This window comes from Gadus morhua, chromosome 4 (genome assembly GCF_902167405.1).
Source record: "Gadus morhua chromosome 4, gadMor3.0, whole genome shotgun sequence".
NCBI lineage: Eukaryota > Metazoa > Chordata > Actinopteri > Gadiformes > Gadidae > Gadus > Gadus morhua.
The window spans coordinates 36226141-36243008 of record NC_044051.1 but is presented as its reverse complement, the minus strand read 5'-3'; the positions used below and the strand labels follow the sequence as shown (position 1 = coordinate 36243008).

At 43.7% G+C, this 16868-nt stretch overlaps 2 protein-coding genes across 2 annotated transcripts in view; one reads left to right on the top strand and one right to left on the bottom strand.

The window, feature by feature from the left end:
• Window positions 1-331: 331 nt before the first annotated feature.
• LOC115541758 (uncharacterized) lies at window positions 332-7337 on the top strand. The gene is made up of 4 exons (XM_030353601.1): window positions 332-338; window positions 4386-4751; window positions 5578-5813; window positions 7218-7337. Exons 1-4 carry the CDS (start codon window positions 332-334, stop codon window positions 7335-7337), a joined length of 729 nt encoding a protein of 242 aa, XP_030209461.1.
• Window positions 7338-7981: 644 nt separating this feature from the next.
• cyp4f3 (cytochrome P450, family 4, subfamily F, polypeptide 3) overlaps window positions 7982-16868 on the bottom strand; it is a 13804-nt gene continuing 4917 nt past the window's right edge. The window contains exons 6-14 of the mRNA XM_030354537.1: window positions 15133-15254; window positions 14539-14685; window positions 12890-13043; window positions 12654-12720; window positions 11922-12051; window positions 11508-11641; window positions 11168-11232; window positions 10680-10762; window positions 7982-10574 (exon numbers count right to left, since the gene is read on the bottom strand). Coding sequence (XP_030210397.1) covers window positions 10349-10574; window positions 10680-10762; window positions 11168-11232; window positions 11508-11641; window positions 11922-12051; window positions 12654-12720; window positions 12890-13043; window positions 14539-14685; window positions 15133-15254 — 1128 coding nt within the window. The 3' untranslated portion in view covers window positions 7982-10348. The remainder of the gene's footprint in view (window positions 10575-10679; window positions 10763-11167; window positions 11233-11507; window positions 11642-11921; window positions 12052-12653; window positions 12721-12889; window positions 13044-14538; window positions 14686-15132; window positions 15255-16868) is intronic.

Here is a 16868-nt window from a genome sequence, read left to right as displayed (position 1 = left end):
CTTTAATAGCAGGTGACAGCTCATCTAATTATGAAATAAATGATCACTCTTTGACTAAAATATTTAGAAAAAAATGTAAAGAAAAAGATCACTTCATTCTCATTAACGCTGTGGACAGTGTTAACAGAAATAAACGACATACCATCAACAAAAATTATATTTACAAAACTGACCCTCAGGTGTCGCCCTGTGTCTGTCCGCCTTTTCATGGCGAGGGCTGTGGGCCTGTGGGCATCAAACGATGCCCACAAAAGTAGGAGAAATAACAAAGTTTAGTTATTTGTAGATAAAATGAGCTTTAAATGGTGAAGAAGATGAAATGGTTGAAGAGATGACGGGTAACGGGTAGCTTTTTTAGGTGTTTAAAAGGTGATTGAGAATGTTAAGAAAAAATGAAAAGTAAAATAGTACACTGTTATTATCGTATCCTTTATTTACCAGGTATGTCTCATTGAGAATAAAATCTATTTTAATAGATAGACCTGGCCAAGATGGACAGCAGTACACAGTTACAACATAAAACAAGACAAAATACAAGTTCAATACTAAGTGCAATTGTGAAAACACATTACGATTATTGAGTAAAACATTTGCAATTTCCAATGGAGTCCGACTCCAAACTCTTACAGCTTTAAATTAATTGAGAGTCAATAGGTCCTGAAGCTTGAACTGCTTCTGCACGTTATTCCAGGACAACGCAGTCTCACTCTGAGTTCGTCAAAAATCAACGCATCTTTTGAGATTTTGGCGTTAACTGCTGACGCAAAAGGTTGTGCATCTTCATTCGACACAGGGGTTTTTCAACTCATTACAATGTAATCCCTCCACGGCGAACAGTGATAAGCGCATAACCCTAACCGTAACCCTAACCACCACTACCCTAACCCTTACCACTACCCTAATCCTATCTCTAACCGCTACTACCCGAACCCTAACCATTACTACCCTAACCCTAACCACTACTACCCTAACCCTAACCCGTTTCGGGGCCAAATCAAATAACCAATCGGAGGAGATTGGTCAGATTTCGCCGTGGAGGGATTTGAAAGGGAGTTGAAAACCCCCTGTGTCGAATGAAGATGCACAGGGACACCGTTTTCGTTGGCAGTTAACGCCGAAAAAAAAGCGTTGATTTTTGATGAACTCGCAGTGAGACTGTGTTGTTCAGGAAGACGGTGCCAAAAACGTAAAGACCTTGTTATACAGTCATTGACGGAAGTCTGAGCGGTGATTGCATTGAGGAATTAAGCACTGGACCATGTCGACAGGGCCGTCGCTCCCCATACGCAGAGAATGCAGAGCGCGTAGGACCTCAAGTTCCTGGGGGGGCCCCCAAAATTAAGGTTTCTTAAAAAATTTATGATAATTGTCATGATAATTATTACATTATTACATACCAAAATGTATATAAATTAGTTATGAACAGGCCCACCGTTGTTTTTTCTTCACTGTGTACCCTATCACTCAATTCGGCCAAATTACATGTTTTTACCTAATGTATAAAAAGAGCACCCCCCCCCCCGCTTCCCTGAAATGCAACAAACTTCAAAGCTCTCGTCTTATCACATCGGAAGCGGAGCATCCTTTCTCACCGCAGTTTTTTTGAACTGCCACTCAGTAAAACATATCAATAATGGGACAAGAACGCTTGAGTGGCACATAGGGTGTCTTATGATGACTTGATTAGTGATTCTGCTGCCAGGAAAAGTCATTGTGCACCTTTGTAAAGCTGCTGAGAATGCACACGCAATTTGGGGGGCCTCCCTGAACAATTTATGACCAATTATGCTAAGGGCCTCCAAAAGCTTAGAAGCGGCCCTGCATGTCGATGATAATACTGTAGCAACCCTTGGACACTTGAGTTTGTGTGTTGTGTTTACTAGTGTAAATTGTAACACGCTATGCCAGTTGTGTTTCACTTTTTGCCAGTTGTTCCTGCCTGCATTATTTGGAATGTGTTATGTGCCGGCAGGGGCAAAGTGTCCCATCTGTGTTCTTCTCTCCTTGTTTTCTTTCTGTCCCGCTCCCTATTGGCACCGTCTATAGTTTCTCAGGGTTAAAAAAATACCCAGTCAGTATTAGAATATCATTAAAGCCCATGAATCATACTCTAAATCAGAAGAATCATTGACGAGATAAAGGACTTGATAAGACACGATCCAAGCTGGTCGTGACCTGAATCTCACTATAAAGTATACCAAAACAAAATCGAAATGTTTGGTTTTTCTTCAGTTTCAAATTATCGTGTTCAGGGAATCAATTGCCGACAACAGATCAGTAAGGTTCCAAAGGAGCAAAAAATATATATCAATGTTGCATGCTTAAGTCAGGAAACTAAAAAACATGTAGAAAAGGGTATCTGAGGTTAAATACAAATAACCTTAATGTAATGGAATTCCTGTGGAAATGGCACATTTGAAAGTCAAAAGCAAATCCTGAAAGTAGGCCTGTATATTCCTATGTAAAGTACTTGGAGGCTGATTGTGGACCTTGTGCATGGCTGGAGGATGACCAGGCTTCCAGGGCCCGTGGGCTGCCCGTGTTTCGGCTCTTACCTCAATGCCACTTAGGACAGGAAATGCTACAGTTTTCGCCATTTTAAAAGCCATCAGCAATAAATGATGATGAGATGCAACATCCCAACCAAATCATATTGATCAATGGGAAAAAAAACGGTCTATATATTACATCACATTTATTTCGCAGATGCTTTTGTCCGAAGCAACTTACAGTTATTGCATTCAACGATGAGGATAAAACCCATAAGGTGCATGGATCATTAAAGTGCATGCAACCTCATGAATGCAGAAAGCAACTGCTTTTATGAGCTACACTCAATCTACATTTTAGCCAATGTGCCATGTTTGCATGGCCCACTGGCACAAGTGTTCTGGTGGATGTTACCTGAACATTATTGGACATGTCTTTAAACATTTGTGGTAATTTTTAAGTATTAATCGCAATCCTGCACTGAGAGACAAATTTATTTTTTTCATTGTTCCACTTGAGCCAGGTACCCTACTTAAAACTGTCTTCTATCATATCTAAGAATCCAAATAGCTAACATAAATACGTAGCACAAATAAATAGGCCTAGGTCATATTTGAAAAAATATTCGCTGACATGCTCAGAATCAATACAATTCATCATACAATTATTTGAATAGTTGTTTATGGGTAAGGTTCAGTCTAAGGAGATTTAAATGGATTATTCAATCTGGCCCCCTAATCATCCTTCTGTATAATTGGCTGACTCATTAATTCCCTTACTCTCAACCTCCAGCTGGTGTGTGGTGAGCGTTCTGGCACAGATTGGCTGCCGTGCATCACCCAAGTGGGTGCTACACACTGGTGGTGGTTAGTGAGGTTCCCCCTTCCCTGTGAAAGCCAATTTTACTATCTGGCCCTGGTGGACGCGTATGCAGCGAGACATCTCAGGCCTCATTGACTTTGTGTAAGACATGTCAACACGATGCATGAAGGATCAGGGGACAACTCTCTGGTTGTTATCTGTCCCCTTATCGGAAATAATAGAGTAATAAAATGTTCCTATTCTTAACCGACGGTGAAATCAAATAATCACATATTCTAACGTTGCTGTGGACATCCATTTTATTGTTTTAAAAGCTCTGTACATATTACAAAGTGTTTTGCGAGAGAGTGGGGGGAGATGTCCTGAGTGTGTGTGGTGATGGCTGGTTTTACCTGTGTGCATGGTTGATCAAACAGGCGTGCAGCCTCACGCAGCCCCAGAGTCTAATCCGTCTGACTCGGGCCGGGTGTGGCTGCTTAAACCAGCCATTAACCAACACTCCACACTTTAAACTGTTGGCCAAGCCCTGACACACTGGCCCAGCAGTCAAATTTGGAATTACAAGGGCTTCCTGGCTAATAAGTTTATTTTGCCTATACAATTAGAGAGTTGGAATATACATCATGGGTCGAAGTTAAAATAGACTGACAGAGAGAGAGAGTTGTACACCGTGCTAGTAATCAAACGACTCATTGACCGCTACACAAGGGAAACCAAAGGTAAGTGTCTTAAATACTACATGATCATAATGTTATCATAGGAGAATGGTACCATTAGAAGCAGCCTGCATTCATTCATTATTAATGAATATATATTAAATAAAACCATCTGAATGATAATGATATCATATAATAAAGGGTTAGTGTAAGACGTAACGCAAGAAATGAGACAATTTTAAGTTCCTATTCTATTATGCAGAAATGAATGCAATGGAATGGATACAAACTCTTCTAATCTCAGGTTGGTGAATTTGTGTCTACGTTACCAATGGGTGTATTATTGCATTCCTATTCATGTTTATGAATATGAAAATATTAATCGACAGTAAGTCATGTGATTATTTACCCTACCAGGACTGTGTATCCCGTCCTTCTGTGCCGACTACCGCCAACACTGTTTAATTGAAACCCCCAAATCCTGGTTTGATGCGCAGAGCTACTGCAGAGAGAGAGGCCATGACCTGGCCACCATAGACGACATGGGGGCAATGAAGTCACTGCTGGCCTTGAATGCAGACAGAGCTCATGATGAGCTGTGGATCGGCCTTCATTATGTGGGTCTTGAAAGGTGGCATTGGTCGCTGGCAGACAAGGACTTCTACCAAGAGGGAGAGAGAAATTATCGTAATTTCAGAAAATATGGCGGAAGGTTTGCTGCTCAACGTAACATCCAGTGGGACTTGAAAACAGGCGGAATACTCTGGTTCGTGTGTTATGATGGTAAGGAAACATGCACCCATGGATATGGATAGTACACTTAAAAATAATGCATTCATATATTTATAATATGCCGAATTGAAGGCGCTGTGGGTAACTACAATTTGAGCTATTTTAGTGTATTTTATTAGAAATGGACTGGTCATCTGTCGGCTACTAGTTAGATGAGGGGGCTGTGCTGTGGGTATCTGTTTCTAGTTGACCGCCCCTTCCTCTGTATGAGATCATTTTGATTGAAAACGCTCCCGGGGCCTCTCTTTCCTGATTGGTTCAGATAATACATCTAGTCTGTCAATCACAGTTGTGTGAAATTCAACCCTTCTCAATGGCAGAGAAACGTATAGCCTAGTGGCGACTGCGGGAGTGCAACTGTTGGCCTTCCCGTGCCCTCCTGGGTCCTTTGCGTTACTGCATTAGGTGGTTGGTTGCAGTGGTGCTATTAGTGTAGCTACACTAGGTGATGGTTTACACTAATAGTGTTGGGGGAAATCGGGCACCAAGTGTGTGTGTGTGTGTGTGTGTGTGTGTGTGTCTCTCTCTCTCTCTGTCTCTCTCTGTGTCTCTCTGTGAGTCTCTGTGAGTCTCTGTGTTAAACTCTCGAAGTCGTGCGGTGTATGGGGCGTGAGAGTTGTATAACTACCTAACCCGGGCCCCCAGTCTCGTCCTACCCGTGCTGCTCGCAACAATATGGAGATGGATATTTTCGGTTCTCTCTCTGCACCTCTTCTCTCACCAACAGCAGTTCATAAATCATAACGTTTGTATATTTGTATATGCGTTAATTGTTAAATGCCTTCGATGCAAACAAAGGAATAAATTCATTTTTCAGGTAACAGACAAGGTGGAGACCGATATGTCTTAGTGAGACTGTCGACGACCTGGACCAATGCGCAGGGTTACTGCAGGAGTCACCACACGGACCTGGTCAGCATCAGGAACTCAACAGAGAACCAGGCAGTCGCGGAGGCAAGTGTCGGATTGAGTGTCTGGATCGGCCTCTTTAAAGATGCGTGGCATTGGTCAGATGGGCGCTACTCCTCCCTTCGACTCTGGGATCAACATGCAGTTGGAGGGAATTTCCCTCAAAGTTGCGCTGTGATGACTAGCCACCTTTCTGGAAGATGGAGCCAAAGATCATGTGATGAGTTACATCCGTTTCTCTGCACCTGTAAGCAACGTTGATTGTTTTAGAGTTGTATAAGTCATCTCTTATTAGGAAATCTATTACATTCAATATAAACGTTTGAATTATTCAACCATTTGGTCATTCTTTGCATCAAACTGTTGGAAAGTCCAGTTACTGTGTGTGTGTGTGTGTGTGTGTGTGTGTGTGTGTGTGTGTGTGTGTGTGTGTGTGTGTGTGTGTGTGTGTGTGTGTGTGTGTGTGTGTGTGTGTGTGTGTGTGTGTGTGTGTGTGTGTGTGTGTGTGTCAGGCACTAGGAAATGGGTTCTCAAGGTGAAGGTGCGTTCAGAGGACAGACCGGAACTGAACGATCCTGCCATGAAAACTGCCATCTTAAAACAAGTGAGTCTTGACATCCTCTAAGTGGTTTTCAGTGGATGGGTGATGACCCATCAGCCTTCACCATCATTCAACACCTTCATTATAAAATGATTCAGGGTTTAATAGGATGTTCCTCGCTAATTTAGATGCGGACAGCTCAGACCAAATCTCTTGCGGAAGCTTTGTTAAGTCACGTGCTGAACTTTCACGGCGCTAGTTGTCAACAAATGGAAAACAAAGGGGGCAAAGAAAACCAGATTTCTGAAAAGAAAAAAAGGGACATATGCGGTTCATATAACAAACAATAAACAAACAAACAAAAACAAAATATGTTATTAATTATGAAATTAAAACAAAGGGACATAAGTATTGCTTGCCCATTCACATCATGCCAAATGTATTAGAATAGTGCTGAAAAATATTGGGCGGTACATGCCCATTGTTTTACTGATTTGCCCGATATGTTTTACATTTCAGTAAAGCACCAGAAACTATCCAAGGTAGATTATTTGAATAAGGAATCATTCAATATTGCATTGGTTTGCATTGTTTATGTCATACATGGTCGTACATAAGGTACAACAGCACACCCTCAGATAGATACAAGACGAATTACCAACTGTCTCAAAAGATATACTCATGAGAAAGCTAGAACATTTTCTATTAAAATTGTTTTGTTTTAAATCCTATTTTTTTTTTTAAATGGAGACATCACTGGGTAAATCTCCAGCCAGGAACAGACCACCAGAAACACAGAACTGTCCCTGGAAAACTGGGAATTCTGGTCACCCACCGTGCGGAACGATTCCTAGCCCTTGCTGTTTTTATTAGACGTAACAGGATGTAAACTGTTAACCGGAGTCGCTACCTCACCGAGGGTTATTCAATGAGATTGTGAATACAATGGCTGTGGTTTATGAGACATTGCCTGCTCTAGAGCCAATAACTTTTGGTTCTATTTTCAGACCCAACAGCTGCTGAACGTAGCGAGTTTGAGCAACCACAATAAGATAGCGTGGAAAACCAATTCTGATGGACAGGTCTTCATCAAGGAGCAGTGTCAGGAAGAAGACGGCGACATTTAAACTGATCAACTGAAAAAGAGCAATCCCAAGACCTGTGTAATGTTGAAAAGTCTCACAAGTCATTAGATAATAAATATCTAAAGACTGTCAGCAGATGACCTGGGTGAAAGGTAATCGGATTTGTTAATTTTGGCCGGTTCTCACTAAAGTCACAATTATGATGGTCACATTACTTGAGCAATGTTTGCATTATTCGTTAACATTTATATTCATGAATGGAAATTGGGTCACGTGTCTAATACCTCTGTTTTAGGGTAGCAACAAATATAAAATAGTTTCTTGAATGTATAATCACGTGTTTGTTATATATGACCAAGACTTCAGTTTGAGTAGCTGTATAATGTAACTAAAGAAGGGTAGCCTGAAAGAGTATATGAGGCTCAGCCTCTGAGCAGAACGTGGAGCTTCAGAGACTGCTGAGGGACACTTGTCCACTCCACATTCAGGTTCGGGGCTGAGACTGGACTTTGCATTATTTTACATTTATGAGATATCTTTCTAGTTAGGTGTATCTTACTATTGGCTAACAGTTCATTTGATCTGTTCTTGATTTGATTTATAACATGTTTTAATGTGTTAAGGTTGAGGATTACAATGCACATAAGTCATTGTAGCAATGTGCTTTACAACAAGGACACAGGGGGTGATCTTTCGGCAAGGCAACTTTATTTATATAGCAGACTGTAACTGTTTAAACCAGTTTATAACAGAGTTAGGAGTTCAATGATTTGTAAGTGTAAGGAAGGGTTGCATGCTGCCCTGTCTGATTTCTGCCGAGTGTCTGGGGATGGCTGGTTTACTGGCTGGTTTATCCATGCTCAATGCAGGGGTAAACAGGTGTGCAGCCTCACCCAGGTCCAGAGTCTTATTAGTCTGACTCAGGCCAGCCGAGACTGCTTAAACCAGCCACCAACCACACACTTGAGTTAAGTTCAATATTTTCTGTAATTTCTTATTTTCATGTTATTTATTCCACAATATATTCGTTGTAATTTGTCTTAAGAATAAGTAACATTTGTAGTTATTCTAAGTAAAATCTTTTGCACCTGTTTTTGTTAAAAAAAAAAGATGTCTAAATAATAACGGTCCCACTGCTACCTTGACCAGACATCAGTTTACAACTTTTCATCGCCAATTCGATTTATTCCATTGTGTATGACTCCATGTTGTCGTCATCAGAAAACTATGAGTGAAATAAAATGTGCGTTAACTGGTTGGTAAATACCCCATTTTACAAAAAGGTCTGAAACTAACACTGAAACTAATATAAACTAAACTAAGTAAAAACGAAATAAACTAACACATCCTCTCATTAATTATAAACTGAAACGAAATGCAAATAAAGCTTATGTAAAATCTAAACAATAATAGCCTTAACCGAATTTAACCTCTAAAAACCTTGGGGATTTGGCCGACATTTTCTGTTTGAGACCTCTGACTGATCTGTTGAAGGATCATGGTGGACTGATCCCATCTGGGTATTGAATTCCGAAGCAATGTCCTGAAATTATGATGCCGTATATAAGTGCCAAATGCTCAGTTAATTTTAGTAGTTTGTGAATGGAAACATTGTGAATAACTAACACAATAGGGAAATTGGGTAATTGTGAATATTATTTGCATACACTGAATCACCTATCCATCGTCAGACTCTGAACCCCTCATATTCAGATAAGTAGACAACCTATCCAAATATGAGGGGTTCCGACGATACAATTTATTCTTAGATGGGGGTGTTCATTTATCATTCTAATTATATATGCTAGATATAATTTATTCTCATCGTAATCATAATTTATTAAGTTATTTAAACATTTTACTAGTACTATTAAATTTTATACATTTTCAATAACAATAAAAAAACAATTCGACACAGATTAATGGGCCAAGTTCGTACAACTTTTGCTGGCTTAGCTTCTAAATTCCTAATAATATAAAAAAACAGACCACCCTACATTTGCAAAGCATAAGCATTGCGGTTTATGCTGATAAAGATATTATACATCAGAAATATAAGAAATTCCTTTGATTACACCACTTTAGGGTGGTCGGTGGGCTGCTCATTGATGTCCTTTGTCCAATCACATGGCCGAACGCATGCTGCACTACGCGCTCATTTGCATAGTTGATGGCTTGTGCACACACATCACAACAAGCTGTGATCTGCTTCTAAATGCAAGCATGATGCAAGTTGCTTCTTTCTAAACCTTCATTACCCTTTTTAATTAGGCTTATATAGTTAAAGGAATGAACAAATGATATCAAATCAAGCTGTTGAGAGCTCTTTCTCATCGTACTGTCTGGCTGTCTACTCGGAGGGTAACCCGCAAATAACAAAATAAAGTTATGTTTAACTAAGTTACTGCTAGATCATGAACGATAACACATGCAAGGTTCATGCAAATAGGTTCATTTGCCATGACAGGTTAAGAAGAGTAGCCTGTGTGTTTTATTTTAAAATATTCTTTACAATAACGAGATGAGATGAATATGCAAATTGGCGCTGCTGTGGTGGTTGAACAGGCTATAAAAGTAAATCAAATAGCCTACAATTAAATCCTCAATTATTCTCATTATTAGGAACGATTTATGATTAATGGTCTTTAATGATATTTAAATGCTTGGTCCAACTTCTTCATCATCTCTGCCATCTTGCAACCCTTTCTGCACTCCTGCAGGATCTACCAAGAAGGGATGGAGAGAAGGGAACATGGGAGCTCATGGGGAGCTCAAACACCATCCTACTCCTGCTTCTCTTTATCTATTGTTTCTCTCTTAATGTGTTTCTTTCTCAATGTGTTTTTTTCTCAATGGCTTTCTCCATTTCAATTTGCTCCTTTATTTATTTCCTGCATCTTTTTCTGCTTCTGGAATATGGATTCCCCTCTGGCGCCCGTCTCTTTATTAGTCTACATGTCTGTCCCTCCCTCCCTCCCTCCCTCCCTCCATCTATTCCACCTCTCTGGACATTGCACCGCATTGGTAACCGCTGTTTAAGTTGGTCGCTAGCTTTACTGCGCATGCAGCCCGTCTGTGCAAGGAGGATCCAGCAGCTCCAGCCGTAACCACATCCCGCCCTCGGCGCGCAGCACCAACTGAGGTAGACGCCGGATGCCCTGCCCGGTGGAGGTCCCGGCAGTGTCGGGGTTCGAGCCGAGGGACAGTCGGAAACGCAGCAGAGTCAGCGCCACGACGACCTGTAGCTCGGCCATCGCGAACCGCTGACCGATGCAGTTCCTGTGGGGACACGCACGGAGAGAGAGGGTTCAGTCTGACTGTAGTGGCACTCCCCTCTAGTGGAGGCGTGGGGGTGGTGCGGTATCGCTGCCAGAGGTTTGTTACCTGGGCCCGGACGAGAAGGGAATGAATGCGTTGGAGGACCGCTCCCTGGTGTTGGCGGGGTCGAAGCGTAGAGGGTTGAACTCCTGCACACAACACAAGGCCATTAGCTCAATCCAGGAGACCATCCTTAACTGGACACAGTTAGCCTACCGGTTAATAGTTAATACTGTGTAGCAATAGTTGTAGTCAGTGGTAATAGCAGTTGTAGTTGTAGATAAAAGAGTGTACTAATAGTTAGTAGTCGTAGTAATAGCTAATAGTGTGTATTAATAGCTGGAGTTGAAGTACTATTTAATAGCATACTTACATTTAGCCTAGTAGTTGTAGTAATAGTTAATAGTGTGTAGTTATAGTTGGAGAGAATAAAAGGGAACAGACGGGAAGATGAGGAGGCAACTTTAACGCTAGCTGACTGGTGAGGGTCAACTTTAACGCTAGCTGACTGGTGAGGGTCAACTTTAACGCTAGCTGACTGGTGAGGGTCTTACGTTTGGATCGGACCAGACAGCGGGGTTGTGGTGCGTCCCGTAAATACTGACCAAACATATGGTATCTGGAGGGGGTGTCACACACACACACACACACACACACACACACACACACACACACACACACACACACACACACACACACACACACACACACACACACACACAAACAGACAAACACACACACACACACACACACGCTTGCAAACAATACATACCATAACAGAAGATATTACATTTAAATCAATTCCTTAATTTACATCAGATTTGAATTTGAACTAAACTAACTAAGTCCCGAGATGTTATGGCAACAATTGGTCAGGTGTTTGTACGGCTGTACCTTTGGGTACAGTCCTGTTTCCGGGTAGGTCGACGTCCCGGGTGTACTGCCGAGTGACGGCCAGGACCGGAGAGTGGAGTCTGAGGCTCTCCTTAATGCACATAGTGGTGAAGGGCATGCTGGATAGGTCAGCCCTGTAACACACACACACACACACACACACACACACACACACACACACACACACACACACACACACACACACACACACACACACACACACACACACACACACACACGCACACACACACACACACACACACACACACACACACACACACACACACACACACAGGGATACAAAGAGAGACACCAAATTATAGATACACACAGATACACATGGATGCACACAGAGAGAGACAACCATACACACACACACTCTCAAACACTCACAGAGATTGTGTGTGTGCGTACCACTTAATGTCCTGCTCTGCCCGGTCCCTCATCAGCTCCTTCACCTCATCTCTGCATCTGTCCTGGTAGTGGGCGTGGCCCGCCAGATTGAACAGTGTCCAGCAGATGGCGCTTGCCGTGGTGTCGTGACCTGAGGACATCGTCATCACTTAACGGTGACTTCATACCAACAGGTGTGAGTGGGATTAGCCGTCACAAGCTGTTTTCAAAATCGGCCCCTTCTGACACCACAAGTGGGCGTGTCCCCCTAGATGTGTGCTGGAAAGATGAGTGTTTGCTACAGTCCGCTGGGTAGGCTGGTAGACGTGATGTGATGTCAGCAGAAGGCTTGAAAGGGCTAATCACACTCACGCCTGGTGGTATAATCTGTCCCCTTTAAGCCATCTCATTGGCTGTCGCGCCAAATAAAAGGGGAGGTACTGTAATCTATGGAGCCATGTTTAAGGCCACCAATCAGAGAACAGTATGCCGTGCTGGTGTCCTGCCCACCCTTGGTTTTGCATGTTGGACAGAGATGCAAAACCAAGCCGATCTCAAAGAACGATGCTACGATGACCCCCACGTGACCAAACATGAATGAGCCGAGCACATCCCGTCCGCACACACCACAGGCGAACACAATGTAACTAGTCTCAACTGAATTAAGCATCATGACCTGATGGCTTGCGACAGGCATGATGGGATCGCTGGCTACATGGGACTTCCCAAACGGGACGTCAATCACTCGCTCACCTGCGAACATGAAGGTGTTTGTCTCAGCCTCAACCTCCTTGTCTGTCAGGCCACCCCCCTCCCCGTCCTGAAACACACACACACACACACACACACACACACACACACACACACACACACACACACACACACACACACACAGAAACACACACACACACATTGTTTGCGTCTGTTTGCCTGTGTGTCTCTCTGTGTGTGTCCGTCTGCCGGTCTGTCTGTCTGTCTGTCTGTCCCACCTGGGCCAGAAGGATGATATCAATGAAGTCCTTCCTCTTCTGCCTCTGAGCTGTGTCTCCGGCGGTCCCGTCCCGGGCGGTTCCCTCCGGTGACTCGCGGTGGCTCTGCTCGCGGATGAGGGTGCGGCGATGCTCCACCACTCGCCTGGTGAAGCTGCAGACGGACCACGGACACGAGGCCGTGTACCAGGGCAGCTTATTCGGGATCGGAGGGTCTATCTTAGGGTGCACTCACACTAGGCCATCTGGCCGTGGCCGTTGGCCGTCGCAACTGTGGCCTGGCCACGGTAGGCTCTTGTACATACGTCATCACGTCGTAACACGTCATGACCAAGCGTCCGCTGCATGGACCATGATAAAGTCTGCCGCCAGTCAGAGTTTTAACAACAATGGACAACAACACAGAGAACACAGTTCGCACTTTGCTGAGTCTGTTGCTTATCGTCTGCCCAAATGGCTAACAGACACTCGACTTCTCTATGGGACCAACGTGAACCAACAGTTGAACCGCTTGAAGTTCATGCTTCATGTTTACCGTTTAATGGGAAAGAAGGCTCGTCGCCTTTATTACGTCCATGGTCGTCGCATGGACTACACGTCATCCAGCTCAGGTTGCGTAGCCGTGCGTGTCGGCTCATTAGCATCTGTACCGTGGCGGCCCGTACTGTAGCAGCACACCTCTCCCAAATGGCCAAGTTGGCCTGGCCTGGCCAGACTGGCCACACTCACAATGGCAGATTTGAGCACGGTTAGGTGTGAAAACGGCCACGGCGAGATGGCCTAGTGTGAGTGCACCCTTAATCACTCAGGTCAGCAGCAGCAAGGGGTTGGAGAGTACAGAGACAGGTCATTAAGGAGAAGGTAGGGGTTAGACAGTGAATACGGAGACAGCTCGCAGGTAGGAGTAAGACACTACAGAGGCAGTTCATTAATGAGCAGGTAGGGGGTTAGACAGTACAGAGACAGGTCACTGAGGAGCGGGTAGGGGTTAGAAAGTACAGAGACAGGTCACTGAGGAGCGGGTAGGGGTTAGACAGTACAGGGACAGGTCACTGAGGAGCGGGTAGGGGTTAGACAGTACAGAGACAGGTCACTGAGGAGCGGGTAGGGGTTAGACAGTACAGGGACAGGTCACTGAGGAGCGGGTAGGGGTTAGACAGTACAGAGACAGGTCACTGAGGAGCGGGTAGGGGTTAGACAGTACAGGGACAGGTCACTGAGGAGCGGGTAGGGGTTAGACAGTACAGAGACAGGTCACTGAGGAGCGGATAGGGGTTAGACAGTACAGAGACAGGTCACTGAGGAGCGGGTAGGGGTTAGACAGTACAGAGACAGGTCACTGAGGAGCGGGTAGGGGTTAGACAGTACAGAGACAGGTCACTGAGGAGCGGGTAGGGGTTAGACAGTACAGAGACAGGTCACTGAGGAGCGGGTAGGGGTTAGACAGTACAGGGACAGGTCACTGAGGAGCGGGTAGGGGTTAGACAGTACAGGGACAGGTCACTGAGGAGCGGGTAGGGGTTAGACAGTACAGTACAGTCGTGACTCGTGAGGGAGAAGGTTGGAGGGTTTATGGTTCCTCAAGGCGCCTTCTGACGGGGAGGCTGTTGACATTGAGCATCAACCCCCGGGACCTTCAGCGACCGTACCTGTGCACCACCTCGGTGGCCCTCCGGAAGCGCTTGCCCTGGTCGCTGCGCCAGTAGATCCAGTCCCAGTGATGGAGGATCCTTCGGCGCCGATCCATGATGAGGTCCCCGAGCTCCAGGATGGCCGTTGTGAACTCATGGGGCGTCCTAGAGTGAGACGGAGAGAGAGAGAGAGAGAGAGAGAGAGAGAGAGAGAGAGAGAGAGAGAGAGAGAGAGAGAGAGAGAGAGAGAGAGAGAGAGAGAGAGAATTACAGGGAGAGAGAGAGAGAGAGAGAGAGAGAGAGAGCGACACAGAGAGAGAGAGAGATAGAGACAGAGAGAAGTACATATAGATGGGTCATACTGGACAGAGCAGAGAGAGATAGAGAGACATAGAAAGAGAGGGACATAGAGAGAGAGAGAGAGAGAGAGAGAGAGAGAAATGGAGAGGGAGAGAGAGGTACATATAGATGGGGCGAGAGAAGACAGAGAGAAGCTGAAAGGGGTGTCTGGACACGAGGGTGAGCAACCATAGGACGAGATAGAGAGAGAGTGAGAGTGAAGAGCTACCAAAGGGCCGAGCGGAGAGAGTGTGTTTGTGTGTGTGGACTCACTCCTGACAGTCGCTGCTGTGGCTGAACGCACACCTGAGCAGACTGTCCAGCGTCATGAGACCCACGTGCTGGAACATCTCCAGGTCCCTCTGGCCTTCACTGGACAGACGTATCCACTTAGACTGGGGGGGGGGGGGGGGGGGGGGGAAAGAGAGAGAGAGAGAGAGAGAGAGAGAGAGAGAGAGAGAGAGAGAGAGAGAGAGAGAGAGAGAGAGAGAGAGAGAGAGAGAGAGACGGAGAGAATGAAGGAAGAACAGAGGGAGAGAAATAAAATCACATGGTAAGTAGGATGAAGGTTATTTGGTTACAACATCATCATTGTGTTTTTAAGAGGGCTATTAAGAAATTGATGTTGGTTGACGGCGACGTAATAAAGTGTGTGAAGCAAATGTGTGCAAATGTATCGTTAGATATCCAAATTAGTGGAGGCTGCCTTTTGAGACTACAGCAATGGTCCCACAGGAAACAAATCTACTCACAATGCTTCATTATATAATGAACTAATGAAGGTGTGTGTGTGTGTGCTTGTGTGTGTCTTTGTGTGCATGTGTGTGTGTTGTCAAGTAAGTGCATTCATCTGTGTCCTTAAGACATGTATACAAAGGAGGTTTTATATTCACTTGATAAAGCACCTGTATAAGCATCAATGTATAAAATGTGTTGAAACAATAAGGTATAGCAGGGGTCAGCAACCTTTTCAACATGCAGTGCCAGTTTTACATTTTCTCGGTAATGAGTGTGCCCTAAGCAACCATATATTAAAAATTAAGCTGAATCATGACACAGCGACAAAAAACATTTCCAGAAGACCTGGAATTGTACTATTTCCATGTAGTCCACAATCATGCATCAACATTTTAAATACTTTTTTGGTTGTTATATTTACAACAAGGGTTTACAAATTATAATTACATATGTCCCATCTTAAAACACAATTTTCAGAAACTCTTTCAAAAACATATTTGCACTGTGAGAAATGTAAAAAACAAGAATAGATGAGAATGCTGGAACCATCCAAATCAATATCTTTAAGACATGTACAGCTTTGCAAAACCATGTGAAGGCGATGCATACAGGCCTCTTGCAACAATATTTTAAATATTTTCTCCTCTATTACTCACAACATAGATTTAAAAACGATCAATAGATCCCGTTTCAGAACAATACTTTCTGCAACTAATTGAAACATATTTGCACTGGGAAGAAACGCCCAAAACAGAATAAAGTGCAACAAAAAATCGGTAGTTATGATTATGCTGCCGCATTGTGCTGTGAATATTTTTTAATAATAAAATTAAAATAAAAAATACGTTCTTTTTGAATTTTTTTTTTTAAGTGTGCCCACCCCTGAGGTATACTGTGTCTAAATAACTTACAGGTACACCCAGAGTTTTGAACGTATGCATGTGGTGGCGAAATTAAGTATTGGTTGATATACCAATACGAACCGTTCAGCTAGTTTACTTGAGGTGAACTCACGGCTTAGCTACAGTTGATTGAGTTTTCTCTCTCTTTCCCCCGTTCATTAGAACCACCATCCTATATGAAAGAGGTAGAATCCGATACCAAAATACTATTTTATGCTCATTGCAATGATCCAAATATTAGTCCTGCAAATAAAACTATAATCAATCCATTGCTGACCAACCAGTGAATTCCATTTAGTGAAGAATAGAATAGCGCTTCGTGAACAGTCAGCATAATCAGTATAAGCATCGTGGATCTTAGAGGTTATT